The sequence below is a fragment of the Cebidichthys violaceus genome, unplaced genomic scaffold (assembly GCF_023349555.1).
Source record: "Cebidichthys violaceus isolate CVI_PGR_0920_01 unplaced genomic scaffold, fCebVio1.0.p SCAF_37, whole genome shotgun sequence".
Taxonomy (NCBI): Eukaryota; Metazoa; Chordata; class Actinopteri; order Perciformes; family Stichaeidae; genus Cebidichthys; species Cebidichthys violaceus.
In genome coordinates, this window is record NW_027176561.1 from 503,915 (window position 1) to 525,567 (window position 21,653).

General features: G+C 39.6%; 3 protein-coding genes across 5 annotated transcripts; 1 reads left to right on the forward strand and 2 right to left on the reverse strand.

The window, feature by feature from the left end:
- The first annotated feature begins 3,349 nt into the window (after positions 1-3,349).
- On the forward strand, positions 3,350-4,702 carry LOC137884214 (duodenase-1-like). 2 transcript variants are annotated; one of them, XM_068725926.1, is made up of 5 exons: positions 3,350-3,453; positions 3,532-3,679; positions 3,848-3,983; positions 4,110-4,358; positions 4,462-4,702. In XM_068725926.1, the coding sequence occupies exons 1-5, from the start codon at positions 3,396-3,398 to the stop codon at positions 4,615-4,617; spliced, it is 747 nt and encodes a 248-aa protein (XP_068582027.1). In that variant the 5' UTR covers positions 3,350-3,395; the 3' UTR covers positions 4,618-4,702. The 2 variants fall into 2 exon arrangements, with proteins under 2 accessions (XP_068582027.1, XP_068582028.1); XM_068725927.1 differs by having other exon boundaries at positions 3,363-3,453; positions 3,535-3,679.
- A 905-nt stretch (positions 4,703-5,607) lies between these two features.
- Positions 5,608-6,903, reverse strand: LOC137884274 (duodenase-1-like). Of its 2 annotated transcripts, none has more exons than XM_068726012.1 (5): positions 6,833-6,903; positions 6,604-6,751; positions 6,300-6,435; positions 5,927-6,172; positions 5,608-5,823 (listed from the first exon to the last, which is right to left on the reverse strand). In XM_068726012.1, exons 1-5 carry the CDS (start codon positions 6,888-6,890, stop codon positions 5,665-5,667), a joined length of 747 nt encoding a protein of 248 aa, XP_068582113.1. In that variant the 5' UTR covers positions 6,891-6,903; the 3' UTR covers positions 5,608-5,664. The 2 variants fall into 2 exon arrangements, with proteins under 2 accessions (XP_068582113.1, XP_068582114.1); XM_068726013.1 differs by having other exon boundaries at positions 6,604-6,748; positions 6,833-6,901.
- A 7,164-nt stretch (positions 6,904-14,067) lies between these two features.
- Positions 14,068-15,743, reverse strand: LOC137884247 (trypsin-like). The gene is made up of 5 exons (XM_068725976.1): positions 15,680-15,743; positions 15,449-15,596; positions 15,169-15,304; positions 14,644-14,910; positions 14,068-14,532 (listed from the first exon to the last, which is right to left on the reverse strand). Exons 1-5 carry the CDS (start codon positions 15,738-15,740, stop codon positions 14,371-14,373), a joined length of 774 nt encoding a protein of 257 aa, XP_068582077.1. The 5' UTR covers positions 15,741-15,743; the 3' UTR covers positions 14,068-14,370.
- Positions 15,744-21,653: the final 5,910 nt, after the last annotated feature.

Here is a 21,653-nt window from a genome sequence, read left to right on the forward strand (position 1 = left end):
AGTAATTTAACTGGTGCGAGTTGAACTTCTTAGAAAAGAAACTCACCGGGCAGTCAACACCACTTCCATTGTCCTGCATTAATACAGCCCCAGCTCCCACCTCACTAGCATCCGCATACAGCGAAAACGGCTGGTCCATCTGGGGGGCTGCTAAGACAGGGGCAGAACACAACAACAACTTGGCAGTCTCAAAGGCTTTCTGACAAGTGAGAGACCACTCAAACTTCACCTTTGGGCTGAGAAGAGAAGTAAGTGGGGAAACTATTGTGGAAAAGTTTCTACAAAACCCACGATAGTACCCAATCATACCCAAGAAGCGAGAAAGTTCTTTTTTTGTAGTGGGAACAGGAAACTGATCAACTGCCAACACCTTTGCTCTTACTGGGCGTATTTGCCCTTGTCCAACAACTTTTCCCAGGTAGGTTACTGTTGCCTTAGCAAACTTGCATTTAGCCAGATTAATGGTTAGACAAGCCCAGGCAAGACGGTCAAACAACGCTCTGATGCGCTGAAGATGAGTCTCCCAAGTGTCACTATAAATCACCACATCATCCAAATACACAGCACACCCGACCAACCCAGACACCACCTTGTTCATTAGGCGCTGGAATGTGGCTGGAGCGTTACGTAACCCAAACGGCATAACTGTGTAGGAATACAACCCACTGGCTGTAATGAAGTTAATTAAAGGAACTTGCCAGTAACCTTTAAGTAGGTCAAACTTACTGACGAACCTAGCAGAGCCAACCTGGTCCACACAGTCCTCCATACATGGCAGTGGAAAAGAGTCCGGCTTAGTCACTTGATTAACCTTTCGGAGATCTGTACATGGTCTAAATGTTCCATCTGGCTTCTTAACGAGTAAGCATGGGGACGACCAACTAGATAAACATGGCTCAGCAATGTTGTTCTCCAGCATATATCCGACCTCTGCTTCTAAATGTTCTCGTTTCTCTGGACACATACGATAAAAGTGTTGTCTAATTGGCTGGGCATCTCCCACGTCAATATCATGTTCCATACGATGATAACCTTTTGTAAGATCCACCAACTCTGTTTGCTTTGGTTCAGGTAAATGTTTCAACATTACATCCAGCTTGGCAAGTGACTCAGAGTTTTTTAGACGTCCCTTCAAAATTACATCATCTGGTGTATAACACTCTTCTTCATATTCCTCTGTCGGATCAAGAGGTGGAGGTGAATTACCAGCTGGAACCACTGCAGCAACAGCGGCACACCCCGACCCAGGACCTGGCACAAGGGAACGGGCAAAGTAGGGTTTTAACAAGTTAATGTGACAGAGCTGCACAGACTTCCTTCAATCAGGGGTCGCGATTAAATAATTTAGGTCAGACACTTTTCAGGTCACTGTATAGGGACCAGAGAACTTAGCCTGGAAAGGAGAGCCAACGAAAGGCAAGTCATTAGAAAGCTCAATTTGTGACTTTACATTAGATTTGCACTGATGGAGAAAGAGCAGAGCAATTTTTAAAAGTCTCTTTGTTAAACAGGTATCCACTGTACAGTAGATGGTAAAGCAGCTCATGGAAATAACAGCACGGGACACAGTTACCACTGGCCAGTACTAAACTGTTACAGCGAGTCATCATATTAAAGTTATAAAATATTAGATTTAATTCCTTTAGAAGATAGTCTTTTGTATAAAATGATGTACAGGATATTTTGCAGGGCTATTGTACTTGAATTGTAATTGACTGTGTTTGATGAGTAGATATCTGTGTGGTTGAGGAAATCATTCGTGACATATTTTGTTTGAAAATAATTAGTTGGAGATAAATGAGTTTGAATCCTAATGGAGCTGTATAAAACAGCTCACTTAGTTGTAAGATAATTTTGTACAGTTTTTGGTAAAAACAACAACAAATGAACATTTGATATAATAAATTGGATAACAATAAATGACAATATTTGAATTGTACAAACACACCAACCCTTCCAACAAGAAATATGCATGTTAAAAATAATGCATCTAGATTCAGATACAATAATTGTTTTTTATATTATTAGTTGTAATATTATTGTAATGAACAGAAGGGGCTTTGGTACATTTGAGGATGAATGAAATGGAAACAAGTTACTACCAAAAAAGCTGCACACAACGTCTCAGAAGGCTTTACAGGCCCTCTGACAGATTGTCTGTATAATCAAGGCCTTAAAACTACGTTTTAACTATAAGACAAAAAGATGGAGTTTTAAGAGCAGATCATAATGCAGGTGTTGCTGTCAGGCTTCAGCAGTGCATTATGAAGCAAACCTGCAATGTTTTCAATCACAACAACCTGCTACAAGGTGAGCCGGGAGACTTTGGTCACCCTAAGAGTTCAGGGCAGTTGCCGGCTGTACCCAGTTTATAATCCATCTTTAATCTTTACATACAGGGGAAAACTCATTTTAAACTATTCATAATTTGATTTCAGTTTCTATTAAGACATGAAGTCTGCAGTTATAAATCTAACTACGTATTTCCAGCGATTGTACAATATAATGAAAACTTTTTACATTTATGAAACTACCAAAGTGATTAAACTCGTGCTCTGTTTCATAACTGTGACTTGTCACTCAAAACTGAAGCAGGAAACTTGTTTCTGTGGTTCATCTGATACCGTCACACAAATTCAGAGTAGGCTGTTTAACCAAAACCCCCAACAGCCAAATGATGAAAATACATATACTAATAAAGATACTAAAATCATTACTATCCAGTATCTTAGCATTAATGTCTCTTTTTTCATAAAAGAGATGTACAACAAAGTGTTGAGTCATCAAATTCACCCAATTTCAGTGTTATTGTGAACTTGTGAGGTGAAGTGGGTCCACAATGAACAAAAGTGAAAGCTGCAGCAAATAAATCATGAGCTAAATAAAAGGAAGAGGAGAATCAAGAATGGATTCATAGTGACCCGTATGACCACAGTGACACATTTTGACTTCCACAATACAGAGTCCTGGTGTTGCATCTGAGTTATTCACTTATTGAATTCATCTAACAAAAGTCCCTTAATGTTGCTGAGCAATTATCCATAAAAAATGAAGAAAGGAGGCCTAGAATTAACTCAACAAAGAGGCTGAAAGTGTCCTGAATATAAAAGTGAATAATGAATGACATAAAAGGTAAAAGAGGAAGAATGTGACAGAATGTGTGAAAGTCATCACATGCTGATCATAAAGTGCTTCATGCTGTTGAGGCATCAGATATCATAAAAAAACAAGATGATGATGAGATAACATACGTTGCAAAATGGTAAACAGACATTGGTCAAAGGATGCGTCAAGATGAAACATGAGGATCACGCTAACCAACAAAGCAAAGCTGTATAAAAGGGTCTACTTGACAGCCCCAAGAAGAAAGACAGGTCACCTGTCTTGCTGGCATCATGCATCCTCTGCACAAATGTCTGCTTTTTCACCTCCTGGTGTATCTCGGACAAAACGGTAAGATTAACAAAGTATTATCATTTTCCAACCATTTAATGGAACATTAACCTCATTTTGATTTTCTTATCTTTGCAGCAGATGGGAGTGAAATCATTAATGGGGAACTAGCGCCGGAGAACTCAATGCAGTATATGGCCTCGTTGCAGGACAGTGATGGTGATCATGTCTGTGGAGGGTTCCTGATCCGTGAGGACTTTGTGCTCACTGCTGCACACTGTTACGTGTGAGTAGCATTTCCTCTTTAAGCAATCTTTAAATCATGTTATTAGAAATCAAATGAAAAAAAGTTGTTCAGATATATAAACTAATTATTTAAAATTAAGAAATGATTATTATTATACATTATAATTTTAGAAGATGTACTGACACCCCTTTGTTGTCTCTCATTCAGTAACATTACCCATGTTGTTCTTGGCACCCACAATCTCAAGAGTGTTAATAATGACAACAAGATATCCATTAAAAAGAAATACAAACACAAACGTTTTAACAATGAAGAACTTGATAATGACATCATGCTCCTCAAAGTAAGTACATGTTTCCAGGTGACATCATAACTTTGTTGTGTCATCTTTTTTTTATTATCAGCTCCATATTCCAGCAATTGTTATGAAATTAGACATTGCATTAGTTTTAACATTGTGTGTCTCCAGCTGTCTACCAAGGTTTCACTGAACAGAAAGGTGCAAACAATTCCTCTTCCCACATCTGAAATGAACAAAGAAGAAAACTGCCAGGTGGCTGGATGGGGAGATATAGACAATGATGGTACAACTGTTGATGATCTGAGAGTGGTGAACGTCTCCATCATCAACCTGGAAGTCTGCAAGAAGGAGTGGGTTGATCTTCCCGCCAATGTTATCTGTGCAGGTGGAGATGAAACAAAGAAAGGATTCTGTTCGGTGGGTTTTCTGTCTGTTAATAACATGTCAGCTGGTATATAAATGCTACAAACATCTCAAATCACATAATGAATAAGCTAATGAAGCCTCTTCCTCTTCACAGGGTGATTCTGGTGGTCCTCTGGTGTGCAACGGGAAGGCTGTTGGTATTGTGTCTTTCAACACAGAAAACTGTGACTACCCAGATGCACCCAACGTCTACACCGATGTATCAAAGTACCTTACCTGGATCAATCGCAAACTCAAACGTTACGAGTGAAAATCTTGCAAAGCATACATTCACTGTACTGTGGAGGTTTACAATCAGTGTGACCGAAATTCAAAATAAAGTTTATTGCAAATACCGTGTTTGATTTCCTTCTTTAAAAATGTCCTCAGAAACACACAAAATGTATTTAAGTGAACAAAAACAACAGTAATAATAACGGTTATGTTGAGCGTGTGAATCAAGTGGAGTATAAACGTTATAGTGAATAACTTCTGTCTGGTCCATGCTGAGTATTTATACCTCGTACCCAAACCCTTATAAATGACTTATAACTCATCTGTGAAGCATGAATCAAGGGAGCCTTATTAGAAAGTGGTAGCATGTTACCAGTTAAAATTACTCATTTGGTTTGACCATACCAATAGAATTATTATTATAACATATTATTATTAAAATACTTCACTGATCTTATACACAAGACAACTGCATGGCTGCACTGACACAGAAATAATGTGAGGAATTAATTTGTATAATTATTGGTGATGGAGACACATCCTCCGTGTTCAGTCTGCCCGAGGTCTCAAGCTCATCACAGGAGACTCTTGATAAAAAAATAAAATAAAATGAATAAAATAAAAAAGGAGCATCACATACTGTACTGAAACCCTGCAGTTTGATTTTGTTCCTTCATATGTATTAGTCACATGATGCATATACTTTGCAAAGTTGTGAAACAGCATCGCCCGTTAGATGTGGCAGGAAATTAAAATAGATGGAAATAAAACTGTGAAGATCAAACTCTGCTGTGTAAAAAGGGCAGACTTGACAGCCACAATACAACAGGTCAATCATCCTGTCGCCATGATATAAGTTTTTGCTTTTTATGTTCTGGTATGTCTCAGACAACATGATAAGTTGCACAATGTACTTTTCTTCAGCCTGCAAATAGGATATTACCTCATTTGAACATTTCCTACTTATGTTTTTAAAAAAGGAAATCAAACACGGTATTTGCAATAAACCTTTATTTTGAATTTCGGTCACACTGATTGAACGCAAAACCTCCATCGTACAGTGACTGTATGCTTTGCAAGATTTTCACTCGTAACGTTTGAGGATGCGATTGATCCAGGTAAGGTACTTTGATACATCGGTGTAGACGTTGGGTACATCTGGGTAGTCACAGTTTGCACCATTGTTGAAAGACACAATACCAACAGCCTTCCCGTTGCACACCAGAGGACCACCAGAATCACCCTGTGAGGAGGAAGAGGCTTCATTAGCTTATTCATTATGTGATTTTAGATGTTTGTAGCATTTATATACCAGCTGACATGTTATTAACAGACAGAAAACCCACCTTACAGAATCCTTTCTTTGTTTCATATCCACCTGCACAGATAACATTGTCGGGTAGTTTCCATTTCTTCTTGCAGACTTCCAGGTCGATGATGGAGACGTCCACCACTCCCAGATCATCAACAGCTCTACCACCAGTCTCTGTAGCTCCCCATCCAGCCACCTGGCAGTTTTCTTGTTGGTTCATTTCAGATGTGGGAAGAGGAATTGTTTGCACCTTTCTGTTCAGTGAAACCTTGGTAGACAGCTGGAGAAAAAACAACGTTAAAACTAATGCAATGTCTAATTTCATAACAATTGCTGGAATATGGAGCTGATTAAAAAAAAAAGATGACCCAACAAAGTTATGATGTCACCTCGAAACATGTACTTACTTTGAGGAGCATGATGTCTTTACCACTTCCTACTTTCTCGTAAGATTCATATTTGTATTTTTCTTCAATGGATATCTTGTTGTCATTATTAACACTCTTGAGATTGTGGGTGCCAAGAACAACATGGGTAATGTCACTGAATGAGAGACAACAAAGGGGTGTCAGTACATCTTCTAAAATTATAATGTATAATAATAATCATTTCTAAATTTTAAATAATTAGTTTATATATCTTAACATCTTTTTTTCATTTGATTTCTAATTACATGATTTCAAGATTTCTGAAAGAGGAAATGCTACTCACAAGTCACAGTGTGCAGCAGTGAGCACAAAGTCCTCACGGATCAGGAACCCTCCACAGACATGATCACCATCACTGTCCTGCACTGAGGCCATATACTGCATCGAGTTCTCCGGCGCTAGTTCCCCATTAATGATTTCACTCCCATCTGCTGCAAAGATAAGAAAATCAAAATGAGGTTAATGTCCCATTAAATGGTTGGAAAATTATCATAATAATTTGGGAATCTTACCGTTTCGTCCGAGATACACCAGGAGGTGAAAAAGCAGACATTTGTGCAGAGGATGCATGATGCCAGCAAGACAGGTGACCTGTCTTTCTTTGTGGGGCTGTCAAGTAGACCCTTTTATACAGCTTTGCTTTGTTGGTTAGCGTGATCCTCATGTTTTATCTTGACGCATCCTTTGACCAATGTCTGTTTGCCAGTTTGCAACGTATGTTATCTCATCATCATCTTGTTTTTTTATGATATCTGATGTCTCAACAGCATGAATCACTTTATGATCAGCATGCGATGACTTTCACACATTCTGTCACATTCTTCCTCTTTTACCTTTTATGTCATTCATTATTCACTTTTATATTCAGGACACTTTCAGCCTCTTGGTTGAATTAATTCTAGGCCTCCTTTCTTCATTTTTTATGGATAATTGCTCAGCAACATTAAGGGACTTTTGTTAGATGAATTCAATAAGTGAATAACTCAGATGCAACACCAGGACTCTGTATTGTGGAAGTCAAAATGTGTCACTGTGGTCATACGGGTCACTATGAATCCATTCTTGATTCTCCTCTTCCTTTTATTGAGCTCATGATTTATTTGCTGCATCTTTCACTTTTGTTCATTGTGGACCCACTTCACCTCACAACTTCACAATAACACTTAAATTGGGTGAATTTGATGACTAAACACTTTGTTGTACATCTCTTTTATGAAAAAAGAGACATTAATGCAAAGATACTGGATAGTAATGATTTTAGTATCTTTATTAGTATTTGTATTTTCATCATTTGGCTGTTGGGGGTTTTGGTTAAACAGCCTACTCAAACATTTTCTTCTGAATTCATGTGACGGTATCAGATGAACCACAGAAACAAGTTTCCTGCTTCAGTTTTGAGTGACAAGTCACAGTTATGAAACAGAGCACGAGTTTAATCACTATAGAGTACTTTTAACACTTTTCATGTGGATTCAAATTAGCTCCAACATGCACACCCTCAATATGTTACCATGGACTGAGAGCAAAACAATCCCGGGTATTCAGGACTCTACTTTTGTGGTCATTTTATTATCACGAGGGGACATGCCCTGTTGAGCATGTTGCTACATTTACTGCTTTGTGCTTTGCATTTCCACGTGTTGCTCATATTGTGACATGTATGTCAATAATGTGCTATTGTTGTTGATAAAATAATACATGGGAGTTTTAGGATCACATTGGCAGTATATTTATGTATTTATTTTAGAGGATCCCCATAAGCTGATGCCAGTGGTAATAGCTAGTCTTCCTTGAGTCCTAAATCCAGTACATCATATCTATGATATACATACTGTAGACATCATTACATTTGTGCTATATTATATTCATTACATGCATGATTATTGTGTTACATTAAAGAGATAGATCGGGTGTTATGAAGTGAGGTTGTACGAGGTACTTATCCATTGTTAGTGTATTACTCACAGTAGATGACAGTTGGTTCCTTTAACTGTCATATAGTGATGAGTGCATGCGGTCAGTAAAGAAATGCAGTATTGCTGCTGTTACAGTAAATATAAAGCGTCTGGTTCAGCAGCCTCAGCAGCCTGAAGCACGTACACACATTATGTGATCAGCATGGGATGAGTTTTCACACAGTCTGTCAGTAACCAATTCATTCTCTTCTCCATTTGATGTCATTTGATATTGTCAGTTTTTCTCTTTGTATGAGGCCTCCAGGAAGAGCGCCAGGCTTTGAAGCAAATTTTGCTTAGTGGCCAAACCGTGGAATTACAACATCTACGTCTGTCACGTGACGCCATTGGGCCTAAAAAGACTTTTTCTTATAGACTTACATTAGACACATCTGTTGTAGTAGGTAAATGAACTCCCCAGTAAGAGCACTGTATTAGCCTTATCTACATCAGTAGGTCCTAACAGTTGGTAAATGCATTAATAGCTGAATCCAGAGTTAATTCCCTTCCTCCCTTCATGTGATTGAGTCCGACAACGAGTCTGGACCGAGGGCTGGGAGGCGGGGTTAAAGGAAACACTGGTGCGATTGCTTCATGCATCAAGGGCCACTGAGTAACTTTGATAGGAATGAATGGGGCCCTGCCTCGCTGAATCCAGTTCTCTTTATGCATCCATCTTTTGTATCTATGGCACTTTAAGCATCTGTCACCTCTGTTTTTTCATTATTTCTTAAACTTTCCTCTCTCACTGTTTTGTATACACTGAGCCACTTAAGCTTAGGTGACCTTTTAGTTTGATAAAACTGAAGTGAAAAAACTAAATCATTTGTTACGGATCCACTTTTTAGCTGTGACCTTTGGGCTGTTGTTGGCTTCTGTCAGTGTGTTGTTGCACCAACAACTAAATGAGTGACAGAAACCACAGGTTTGCATGTCTATATTCTCACAATCTCAAGTATGTAAGACTCTAAAGTCTTGAGATCACTGACTGATAGCTAGAAGTCTGATAGGCTATCGTGACTCATCTGTTGGTGTTTGGTTTGACCGCAGTGGAACATGTGTGTAAATGACGTGCATTATGAAGTCTGAGGTGAAATAAGGAATATATGAAGAAGTACGCACAACGAAACATATGAATCAGACAAATTTGTATGTAATTATTCCCATTTAACAAGGACATATGAGAAGTTTCAGAGAGCTGAAGCATGCGGAGAAGAGCAAATAGATCCACAATATCTTTTCACTATGTTTTTACTGCAACTCAATCCAACATCAAGAGGTTTAATTACTTGCTGTGAGCAGACTTGTTCAGCACAAATCAATTTCTACCACCAGTCATGTTCACTATGCATCTATGACACTTTTATTCTCTTAATTATTAATATTTTGGACCATGTTGGTTCTCCTCTCACTTTTGGTAAATACTCATATGTGGTCACATCAAATGACCCTTCGCTGAATAAACTTGCAAAGTGGAAAAAACAGACGCATGACCAATGTTGATCAACCTGAAACAACCCGAAGGTTTCTTTGAAATGTGTTACAATCTTGATCCACAGAAACCACAGTTTTCAGCTGCAGATCTGAGCGTTGGTGTTGGTGCAGAGTTGCAGTTTTGAAAGCACACTTCACTAGTTGTATCATTATTCAACAGGCAGCAGCAGATGTTTTTAAGTGCATTGAAACATATTTAATTGTTTATCTTCCAGGCTTTATGCAAACCATAAACACTAGTTGGATTTGTGTTGCATTCAGTTCAACCTTTTAAGTGCAGACAGAGTCTCTGCACCTCAAGCAGAGATAGGTGAGCAATAACAGAGTAGTACTGTTTAAACTTACCCTGAGAGGTTTTGTGAATACTAAAATTGACCCACCTTTACCAGCTGCAACATTAAAGTGATGTACACATGACTGCATCAATAACTATTTTGTGTGTCTAACACAATGTCAGTGTCTTAACTTTTTGCTGCTACTTCATGCTCAGTGTAACTAGTTTTCTGTGTAGTTTTGGGTTTGTTTCTGTTCCACCTTTAAGGTTAAGGATGTTGAGATGATTTGAGGTGATTTTTAAAGGGGTCCCATGCAACAGAAAACGCTTTGGACAGCTCCACATCTCTGCAACCCTCAGCCTGCACTAGCCAAAACACAGCAGGCTGGCAGGGACAGAAACTAGGAGCAGACCACAAAAGTCAAGAGGAAGCTTCAGCTGCAGAGATTGAGCAGTTAAAAAAAAAAAAGACCCAAAAGACCCTCTCTGCAGAAAAGAGATTCCTCCGGTTATTCAAGTGAACTGGACAAGAATTTGCCACCCTACCTCATCCTCCAAGCTTACACTAAGCAACTCTCACCCCCAACTCCAACTCCTCCACCCATAACTCCCTCCTCCCCTATTCTTCATTTATTATTTCTCACTGCATCCCTGAAGAGTGGATCTCTCTTTGATTTGTCTCTCCCAAGGTTTCTTCCCTCTTTTGGGAGTTTGTCCTCGTCTTCCTACAGAGCGTGGCCATACACTCTGTCAGAGGGCCTGTAAAGCCTTCTGAGACGTTGTGTGCAGCTTTTGGGTTGTAACTTTCCATTTCATTCATCCTCAAATGTACCAAAGCCTTTTCTGTTCATTATTATAATATTATTAATAATAATATGAAAAACTATTATTGTATCTGAATCTAGATGCATTTTTACCATGGATATTTCTTGTTGAAAGGGTTGGTGTGTTTGTACAGTTCAAATATTGATACAAATAATCACTCATTTATTGTTATCCAAATTTGGATTAAATTTGGATATTTGCTCATTCCGTATCATGCACCCATCTACTGTACAGTGGATACCTGTTTAATCGTGCCAATTTCATGCATTTGCATGAATTAAAACGCCAGCTGATGTTCCAAATTGAAGCACAGTCATGACATGTACACACTCACCACAAAAACAACTTACTCACTTCCACAATAATCATTTGTACCACTTCTACTCTGAGTGAATTTGGTTCATTTGAGTGTAACTTTGATGGGGAGAGGGGTGCAGTCTCACTACATCATGTTGTCTCTTCCCACATCTACTCTACATTTGGATACCATCAAGTGAAATCAAGTGTAACATCACACACGCTGTATATGATCTCAGCTGTTACGGTTACTCTGTCAGTACTTCATGACGTCCAGCAGAGAGCGCCAGAGTTTACAAAGAGACTTTTAAAAATTGCTCTGCTCTTTCTCCATCAGTGCAAATCTAATGTAAAGTCACAAATTGAGCTTTCTAATGACTCTTCTAACAGCATCGGTCTGTGCTGCATGTAAGCCCACTCCTTCACTTTGAGAAAAACAGTGAGCATGTGATCTCGCTCCAAACACATGGGGTACATGTCTCACAGTTAGACCTGGAGGTGGTTTATAAAGTGGAGCTATATATGAAAAGGAAAACAACCAATGACCTGATATCTGATTATGTGGTGCCGCTCGCTACATGATTTGGGTTTTAAAAACGCTTAAAATCTAAATTTCTAATTAAACAGCAACAGAATTTTCCTGGTTTCGGGATGAAACACAAGACCTCAGAGCCTCGGAGGCCCACAGCCACTGAGTCTGGTGCTGAGGCTGAGGAAGTGCTGGACAGGACGGGAGAAATCACTGCACTTTACTAGATAGCTACGGCATTGTTTTATTGTCCTGCTCATTGGTGGTCATTTTAGTTTTGAAGTAGACGTCAGTCGGGTTGAGATTGATCTTTCTGTGCTCTTCATACCGTCATCATACTTTATTCTGCCTTCACTCTTTCTTTCTGGCTTTGACGTGATGTTATGAGCTAAAAGAGGCCTACCGTGTAGACACAGAAACATTGAGTAAGATTTTAGAGGCACCGTGTCAAAGTCATGTGTTTTCAAACCTTCATGTAATGTACATATGTGTCGAGCCAGAACAGATTTGTCCACCAAAGCCACCAAACTTCCACTGAAGAAACAGTAACTTTACCTCTCAGAACACAGGGGTTGAGGGTCTACCGCTGCCTCCATCGGTTAGTTAGTTTGTGTTACTGTGTGACCTTGGTGAATCCAAACTAACCAAAGTGACATCATGGACGATGGCAGTGTATGCTTTAGGGCGTGGCTACCTTGTGATTGACAGGTTGCTACCGCGGCGTTGTTTGGTTTGGGTGTTGCCCCGTGTTCTTAGAACTTTAACTCTTTCACGGTGTGTTTTCAGGGCATGAAAGTTAATTGTAGCCTTCTTGGGTGACTTAAAATCCCTTACTGAGAGTTTGCATGTACTTAGCTCCACCCTCTTGTGTCACTTCTGGTTACAAAAAAAAAAAAAAAAGATTGTGAAGGCCATAAACCAAGATGGCAATTTATGGCCAAAATGCCAAAACTCAATCCTACAAAACTGCAGTCCACAAACCAATGGGGGATGTCAAGGTGACAACGTCCACTTCTTATATACAGTCTATGCTTCTCACACTTTTCTATGATACTGATAGAAACATAAACCTTTATTCAGCTATACACCACTTCTATTTGATGACTTGGAAGTTGAATTGGTTGTACTCTGTTGTCCAGTTGAGCTTGTCGAAATAACTGGTTAGACAGAAAATCAGAAAGGTAAAGTTTCGATGCTGTGAGTGACTGTGGTAGCAATATCATTTGAATTAGGAAAGACTTAATCTAAAGAGATGCTTAAAGAGTAATTCATTGCATGTATTGACGTAGTGCACAATAGGCAGTGTTGGGCAGTAGTGGTGCTACAAGCAGAGGTGGAGGATGGTTTCATCAAACTTACATTTAAATGACAGCTGACAGCAGGAGAGAAAGAAACAGTTTTTAAACTGTGACAGCAACGAGATGATTGGCTCACAAACGTTGTGGCAAAATCTGATTGGTTTAGCTGAAAGAGTGAACGCCCAAAGTCAGCTGATTGAGTTGGAAGCAGAGAAAGAGAGAGAGAGAGAGAGAGAGAGAGAGAGAGGTAGAGAGAGAGAGAGAGAGAGGTAGAGAGAGAGAGAAATAAATAAAGTGCGCATGAAGCTAGCCAGTCTTCCTGATTGAAGTTAAGCTTCATTTTGTCTGTCCCTCTGATTTCTGACACTCTTTTGGAGCCCCTCCTCTCTCTGACTGTGGATTCTAATCAGCCACATCAAGCCATCCTCCAGTTTTATAAGAAAACACAGGCACAACATTTCCTCTGGTGTGGATCGACTTGACACAGCCCTCTGACACATTGGTTTGAATTCTGTGACAAACTAGATGAACCACGGAAACCACAGTTTCCAGATTGATGTTTGAGCATCAGTTGTTCGCAGTCACAGCTTTGCAACAGCAACAGTTTTGCTGTTTTGTCCGTTAATGTTTTATTTTACCAGAAGTGTCTTACAAATCGTATCAACTGTGGGTACTGGCTTTATGCAAATGTATTCATCTGCAGGTTAACAAATATACCTACAACACATGCAGGCAAGTACACACATACACAAACCAAGGGAGGACAAATCTATGGTAATACATTCGGCATGGTAATTAAAACCAAAACAACAGGCTTGTACTGAGAATGAAACAAAGGTATATTTTTTGTCTCGTTTTTGCATTAAGGTCTTGCAAATTGCATTTGAAAATGCTCTTCATCAGCTATAGAAAATACACCAGGAAAGAGTTGACCTTTAGTCTAGAAGTGAGTTGAATTGGCTGCAGAGCAAACTTACTCCAAAAAGGTTTTGTCAATACCTTTTGTAAAGAAACCCCCTACATATATTTCTTGTGTAACCACAATAATTCAAATACAGTATTTGACGTTTGAAAGTGGCATTTTATTTTCAATTCAGATATAGAGCAAACAGTGACGGGGCAACTTGAATACAGCAGTGCCACCACAATAATCTGTTTTATTTATAAAAGCACACAGTTTGTAAATTCACAAGGCATAAACTCATAACTGCAAGAGGTTGAACATATCAGCCGGCTCATGATAAGACAGAAAGGATATCAGTTGTTAAGAAAGGCCATTCTGTAAAAGTGAGTTTAAAGACGAGATTTAAAGTCAGCGACAGTGTCAGCTGACCCCGAGGAGCCAGTACAATGCAATGCAATCAAAGAATCGTTACATTCAACAATTATTTTGCTTGAGAATCTTTTTGATCCAGGTAAGGTACTTTGATACATCGGTGTAGACGTTGGGTTTATTTGGGTAGTCACAGTTTGCACGGTAGTTGAAAGACACAACACCAACAGCCTTCCCGTTGCACACCAGAGGACCACCAGAATCACCCTGTGAGGAGGAAGAAGCTTCATTTGTTTATTCAGTTTTTAGAAGACGAGAAACCATTCAAACTGAAAACCGTTGACATTCCAATTTTTTATGGATGGACAGAAATCATACCTGACAGAATCCTTTGTTTGTGCCAGATCCACCTGCACAGATAATGTTGGCAGGAAGATTTTTTCCAATATGACCCCATTTGTTCTTGCAGTCCTCCAGGTTCACGATAGGCACGACCACAACTCTCAGGTCTTTAACAATTTCACCACCAGTTTTTGTGAAACCCCATCCGGCCACACGGCACTTTGATTTATCTTTTACCTTAACCTCAGTGTTTGGAAGTTGAATCGGTTGTACTTTTTTGCCCAGTCGAGCTTTCCTAGACAACTGGAGACACACGGAATGACAAAGTAACAATTAGAAACCAGCAAGGACCAATTTACAGCATACGTCTTGTCCTCCTTCAGTATTCAAGTTAAAAAAAGAATTAGTGGAAGATGGAGCTGTCCTTAGTATTGATGACAGCGCTTTTCTTTTTTTACAGTTTTGGGCGGACGAGAACTGAATAAATCAGAACATGAAAGAAAGATTTTACTGTAAAAGTGCTTCACCTGAGACTGCTAGGCTGGTTAAATATCAACTTACTTTGAGGAGCATGATGTCATCCCCTTTGTTGACATTCTCATAAGAAGGAAACTTGCATGTCTTTACACGGTATCTCATTGTGTTATTATCAACCTTCTGGAGATTGTGGGTGCCAAGAACGACGCTGGTGGGATTCCTGAGCGAATGATCAGTGAGAGGTTGTCAGCAGTGTTTAAAGTTGTGTTGACAAAATAAATAAAAAAAAAAGCATGTAATATTTAGTTCTTTGGATTTTTGATTACATGATTGAAAGATTGCAGAACGAGGGAAGTTAACTCACCGGCGCTCACAGTGTGCTGCAGTGACCACAAAGTGTTCATTGATGAGGAATCCTCCACATACATGACCTCCATTGTTCTGCACTGAGGCCATATACAACATTAAGTTCTCCGGGACGTTCTGACCATTTATGATTTCACTTCCAAATGCTGAAAAGATAAGAGGAAAAGAAGGACGAGTTAATGCAGTGTTTGGGTGATCAGAGACTTAAGACCAGACTTGGAAGTCTTACCGTAAAGTCCAAGACATGTCAGGAGATGAAGAAGCAGAAACCTGTGCAGAGCATGCATCATGCTGGTGATACTCATCCTGTTCTCTTTGAGGTGTCAAGTCGACCCTTTTATACCACAGTTTGATCAGTAAGAGACCTCGTGGTTAAGGTCTGCTTCTTCAAGACCTCCTAAGCCACAACCTTTGTGCGTCGGTGACACCTTTAACTGTCATATAGTGATGAGTGCATGCGGTCAGTAAAGAAATGCAGTATTGCTGCTGTTACAGTAAATATAAAGCGTCTGGTTCAGCAGCCTCAGCAGCCTGAAGCACGTACACACATTATGTGATCAGCATGGGATGAGTTTTCACACAGTCTGTCAGTAACCAATTCATTCTCTTCTCCATTTGATGTCATTTGATATTGTCAGTTTTTCTCTTTGTATGAGGCCTCCAGGAAGAGCGCCAGGCTTTGAAGCAAATTTTGCTTAGTGGCCAAACCGTGGAATTACAACATCTACATCTGTCACGTGATTCCATTGGGCCTAAAAAGATTTTTTCTTATAGACTTACATTTGAAACTTCTGTTGTAGTAGGTAAATGAACTCCCCAGTAAGAGCACTGTATTAGCCTTATCTACATCAGTAGGTCCTAAAAGTTGGTAAATGCATTAATAGCTGAATCCAGAGTTAATTCCCTTCCTCCCTTCATGTGATTGAGTCCGACAACGAGTCTGGACCGAGGGCTGGGAGGCGGGGTTAAAGGAAACACTGGTGCGATTGCTTCATGCATCAAGGGCCACTGAGTAACTTTGATAGGAATGAACGGGGTCCTGCCTCGCTGAATCCAGTTCTCTTTATGCATCCATCTTTTGTATCTATGGCACTTTAAGCATCTGTCACCTCTGTTTTTTCATTATTTCTTAAACTTTCCTCTCTCACTCTTTTGTATACACTGAGCCACTTAAGCTTAGGTGACCTTTTAGTTTGATAAAACTGAAGTGAAAAAACTAAATCATTTGTTACGGATCCACTTTTTAGCTGTGACCTTTGGGCTGTTGTTGGCTTCTGTCAGTGTGTTGTTGCACCAACAACTAAATGAGTGACAGAAACCACAGGTTTGCATGTCTATATTCTCACAATCTCAAATATGTAAGACTCTAAAGTCTTGAGATCACTGACTGATAGCTAGAAGTCTGATAGGCTATCGTGACTCATCTGTTGGTGTTTGGTTTGACCGCAGTGGAACATGTGTGTAAATGACGTGCATTATGAAGTCTGAGGTGAAATAAGAAATACATGAAGAATTACGCACAACGAAACATATGAATCAGACAAATTTGTATGTAATTATTCCCATTTAACAAGGACATATGAGAAGTTTCAGAGAGCTGAAGCATGCGGAGAAGAGCAAATAGATCCACAATATCTTTTCACTATGTTTTTACTGCAACTCAATCCAACATCAAGAGGTTTAATTACTTGCTGTGAGCAGACTTGTTTAGCACAAATCAATTTCTACCACCAGTCATGTTCACTATGCATCTATGACACTTTTATTCTCTTAATTATTAATATTTTGGACCATGTTGGTTCTCCTCTCACTTTTGGTAAATACTCATATGTGGTCACATCAAATGACCCTTCGCTGAATAAACTTGCAAAGTGGAAAAAAAAGACGCATGACCAATGTTGACCAACCTGAAACAACCCGAAGGTTTCTTTGAAATGTGTTACAATCTTGATCCACAGAAACCACAGTTTTCAGCTGCAGATCTGAGCGTTGGTGTTGGTGCACAGTTGCAGTTTTGAAAGCACACTTCACTAGTTGTATCATTATTCAACAGGCAGCAGCAGATGTTTTTAAGTGCATTGAAACATATTTAATTGTTTATACTCCAGGCTTTATGCAAACCATAAACACTAGTTGGATTTGTGTTGCATTCAGTTCAACCTTTTAAGTGCAGACAGAGTCTCTGCACCTCAAGCAGAGATAGGTGAGCAATAACAGAGTAGTACTGTTTAAACTTACCCTGAGAGGTTTTGTGAATACTAAAATTGACCCACCTTTACCAGCTGCAACATTAAAGTGATGTACACATGACTGCATCAATAACTATTTTGTGTGTCTAACACAATGTCAGTGTCTTAACTTTTTGCTGCTACTTCATGCTCAGTGTAACTAGTTTTCTGTGTAGTTTTGGGTTTGTTTCTGTTCCACCTTTAAGGTTAAGGATGTTGAGATGATTTGAGGTGATTTTTAAAGGGGTCCCATGCAACAGAAAACGCTTTGGACAGCTCCACATCTCTGCAACCCTCAGCCTGCACTAGCCAAAACACAGCAGGCTGGCAGGGACAGAAACTAGGAGCAGACCACAAAAGTCAAGAGGAAGCTTCAGCTGCGGAGATTGAGCAGTTAAAAAAAAAAGACCCAAAAGACCCTCTCTGCAGAAAAGAGATTCCTCCGGTTATTCAAGTGAACTGGATGAGAATTTGCCACCCTACCTCATCCTCCAAGCTTACACTAAGCAACTCTCACCCCCAACTCCAACTCCTCCACCCATAACTCCCTCCCCCCCTATTCTTCCTTTCTTATTTCTCACTGCATCCCTGAAGAGTGGATCTCTCTTTGATTTGTCTCTCCCAAGGTTTCTTCCCTCTTTTGGGAGTTTGTCCTCGTCTTCCTACAGAGCGTGGCCATACACTCTGTCAGAGGGCCTGTAAAGCCTTCTGAGACGTTGTGTGCAGCTTTTGGGTTGTAACTTTCCATTTCATTCATCCTCAAATGTACCAAAGCCTCTTCTGTTCATTACAATAATATTACTAATAATAATATGAAAAACTATTATTGTATCTGAATCTAGATGCATTTTTACCATGGATATTTCTTGTTGAAAGGGTTGGTGTGTTTGTACAGTTCAAATATTGTTACAAATATAATTCTTACTATAAAGTCATTCATTTATTGTTATCCAAATTTGGATTAAATTTGGATATTTGCTCATTCCGTATCATGCACCCATCTACTGTACAGTGGATACCTGTTTAATTGTGCCAATTTCATGCATTTGCATGAATTAAAACGACCGCTGATGTTCCAAATTGAAGCACAGTCATGACATGTACACACTCACCACAAAAACAACTTACTCACTTCCACAATAATCATTTGTACCACTTCTACTCTGAGTGAATTTGGTTCATTTGAGTGTAACTTTGATGGGGAGAGGGGTGCAGTCTCACTACATCATGTTGTCTCTTCCCACATCTACTCTACATTTGGATACCATCAAGTGAAATCAAGTGTAACATCACACACGCTGTATATGATCTCAGCTGTTACGGTTACTCTGTCAGTACTTCATGACGTCCAGCAGAGATCGCCAGAGTTTACAAAGAGACTTTTAAAAATTGCTCTGCTCTTTCTCCATCAGTGCAAATCTAATGTAAATTCACAAATTGAGCTTTCTAATGACTCTTCTAACAGCATCGGTCTGTGCTGCATGTAAGCCCACTCCTTCACTTTGAGAAAAACAGTGAGCATGTGATCTCGCTCCAAACACATGGGGTACATGTCTCACAGTTAGACCTGGAGGTGGTTTATAAAGTGGAGCTATATATGAAAAGAAAAAACAACCAATGACCTGATATCAGATTATGTGGTGCCGCTCGCTACATGATTTGGGTTTTAAAAACGCTTAAAATCTAAATTTCTGATCAAACAGCAACAGAATTTTCCTGGTTTCGGGATGAAACACAAGACCTCAGAGCCTCGGAGGCCCACAGCCACTGAGTCTGGTGCTGAGGCTGAGGAAGTGCTGGACAGGACGGGAGAAATCACTGCACTTTACTAGATAGCTACGGCATTGTTTTATTGTCCTGCTCATTGGTGGTCATTTTAGTTTTGATGTAGACGTCAGTCGGGTTGAGATTGATCTTTCTGTGCTCTTCATACCGTCATCATACTTTATTCTGCCTTCACTCTTTCTTTCTGGCTTTGACGTGATGTTATGAGCTAAAAGAGGCCTACCGTGTAGACACAGAAACATTGAGTAAGATTTTAGAAGCACCGTGTCAAAGTCATGTGTTTTCAAACCTTCATGTAATGTACATATGTGTCGAGCCAGGACAGATTTGTCCACCAGAGCCACCAAACTTCCACTGAAGAAACAGTAACTTTACCTCTCAGAACACAGGGGTTGAGGGTCTACCGCTGCCTCCATCGGTTAGTTAGTTTGTGTTACTGTGTGACCTTGGTGAATCCAAACTAACCAAAGTGACATCATGGACGATGGCAGTGTATGCTTTAGGGCGTGGCTACCTTGTGATTGACAGGTTGCTACCGCGGCGTTGTTCGGTTTGGGTGTTGCCCCGTGTTCTTAGAACTTTAACTCTTTCACGGTGTGTTTTCAGGGCATGAAAGTTAATTGTAGCCTTCTTGGGTGACTTAAAATCCCTTACTGAGAGTTTGCATGTACTTAGCTCCACCCTCTTGTGTCACTTCTGGTTACAAAAAAAAAAAAAAAAAGATTGTGAAGGCCATAAACCAAGATGGCAATCTTTGGCCAAAATGCCAAAACTCAAGCCTACAAAACTGCAGTCCACAAACCAATGGGGGATGTCAAGGTGACAACGTCCACTTCTTATATACAGTCTATGCTTCTCACTCTTTTCTATGATACTGATAGAAACATAAACCTTTATTCAGCTATACACCACTTCTATTTGATGACTTGGAAGTTGAATTGGTTGTACTCTGTTGTCCAGTTGAGCTTGTCGAAATAACTGGTTAGACAGAAAATCAGAAAGGTAAAGTTTAGATGCTGTGAGTGACTGTGGTAGCAATATCATTTGAATTAGGAAAGACTTAATGTAAAGAGAGTAATTCAATGCATGTATTGACATAATGCACAATAGGCAGTGTTGGGCAGTAGTGGTGCTACAAGCAGAGGTGGAGGATGGTTTCATCAAACTGACATTTAAATGACAGCTGACAGCAGGAGAGAAAGAAACAGTTTTTAAACTGTGACAGCAACGAGATGATTGGCTCACAAACGTCGTGGCAAAATCTGATTGGTTTAGCTGAAAGAGTGAACGCCCAAAGTCAGCTGATTGAGTTGGAAGCAGAGAGAGAGAGAGAGAGAGAGAGAGAGAGAGAGAGAGAGAGAGAGAGAGGTATAGAGAGAGAGAGAGAGAGAGAGAAATAAATAAAGTGCGCATGAAGCTAGCCAGTCTTCCTGATTGAAGTTAAGCTTCATTTTGTCTGTCTCTCTGATTTCTGACACTCTTTTGGAGCCCCTCCTCTCTCTGACTGTGGATTCTAATCAGCCACATCAAGCCATCCTCCAGTTTTATAAGAAAACACAGGCACAACATTTCCTCTGGTGTGGATCGACTTGACACAGCCCTCTGACACATTGGTTTGAATTCTGTGACAAACTAGATGAACCACGGAAACCACAGTTTCCAGATTGATGTTTGAGCATCAGTTGTTCGCAGTCACAGCTTTGCAACAGCAACAGTTTTGCTGTTTTGTCTGTTAATGTTTTATTTTACCAGAAGTGTCTTACAAAATCGTATCAACTGTGGGTACTGGCTTTATGCAAATGTATTCATCTGCAGGTTAACAAATATACCTACAACACATGCAGGCAAGTACACACATACACAAACCAAGGGAGGACAAATCTATGGTAATACATTCGGCATGGTAATTAAAACCAAAACAACAGGCTTGTACTGAGAATGAAACAAAGGTATATTTTTTGTCTCGTTTTTGCATTAAGGTCTTGCAAATTGCATTTGAAAATGCTCTTCATCAGCTATAGAAAATACACCAGGAAAGAGTTGACTTTTAGTCTAGAAGTGAGTTGAATTGGCTGCAGAGCAAACTTACTCCAAAAAGGTTTTGTCAATACCTTTTGTAAAGAAACCCCCTACATATATTTATTGTGTAACCACAATAATTAAAATACAGTATTTGACGTTTGAAAGTGG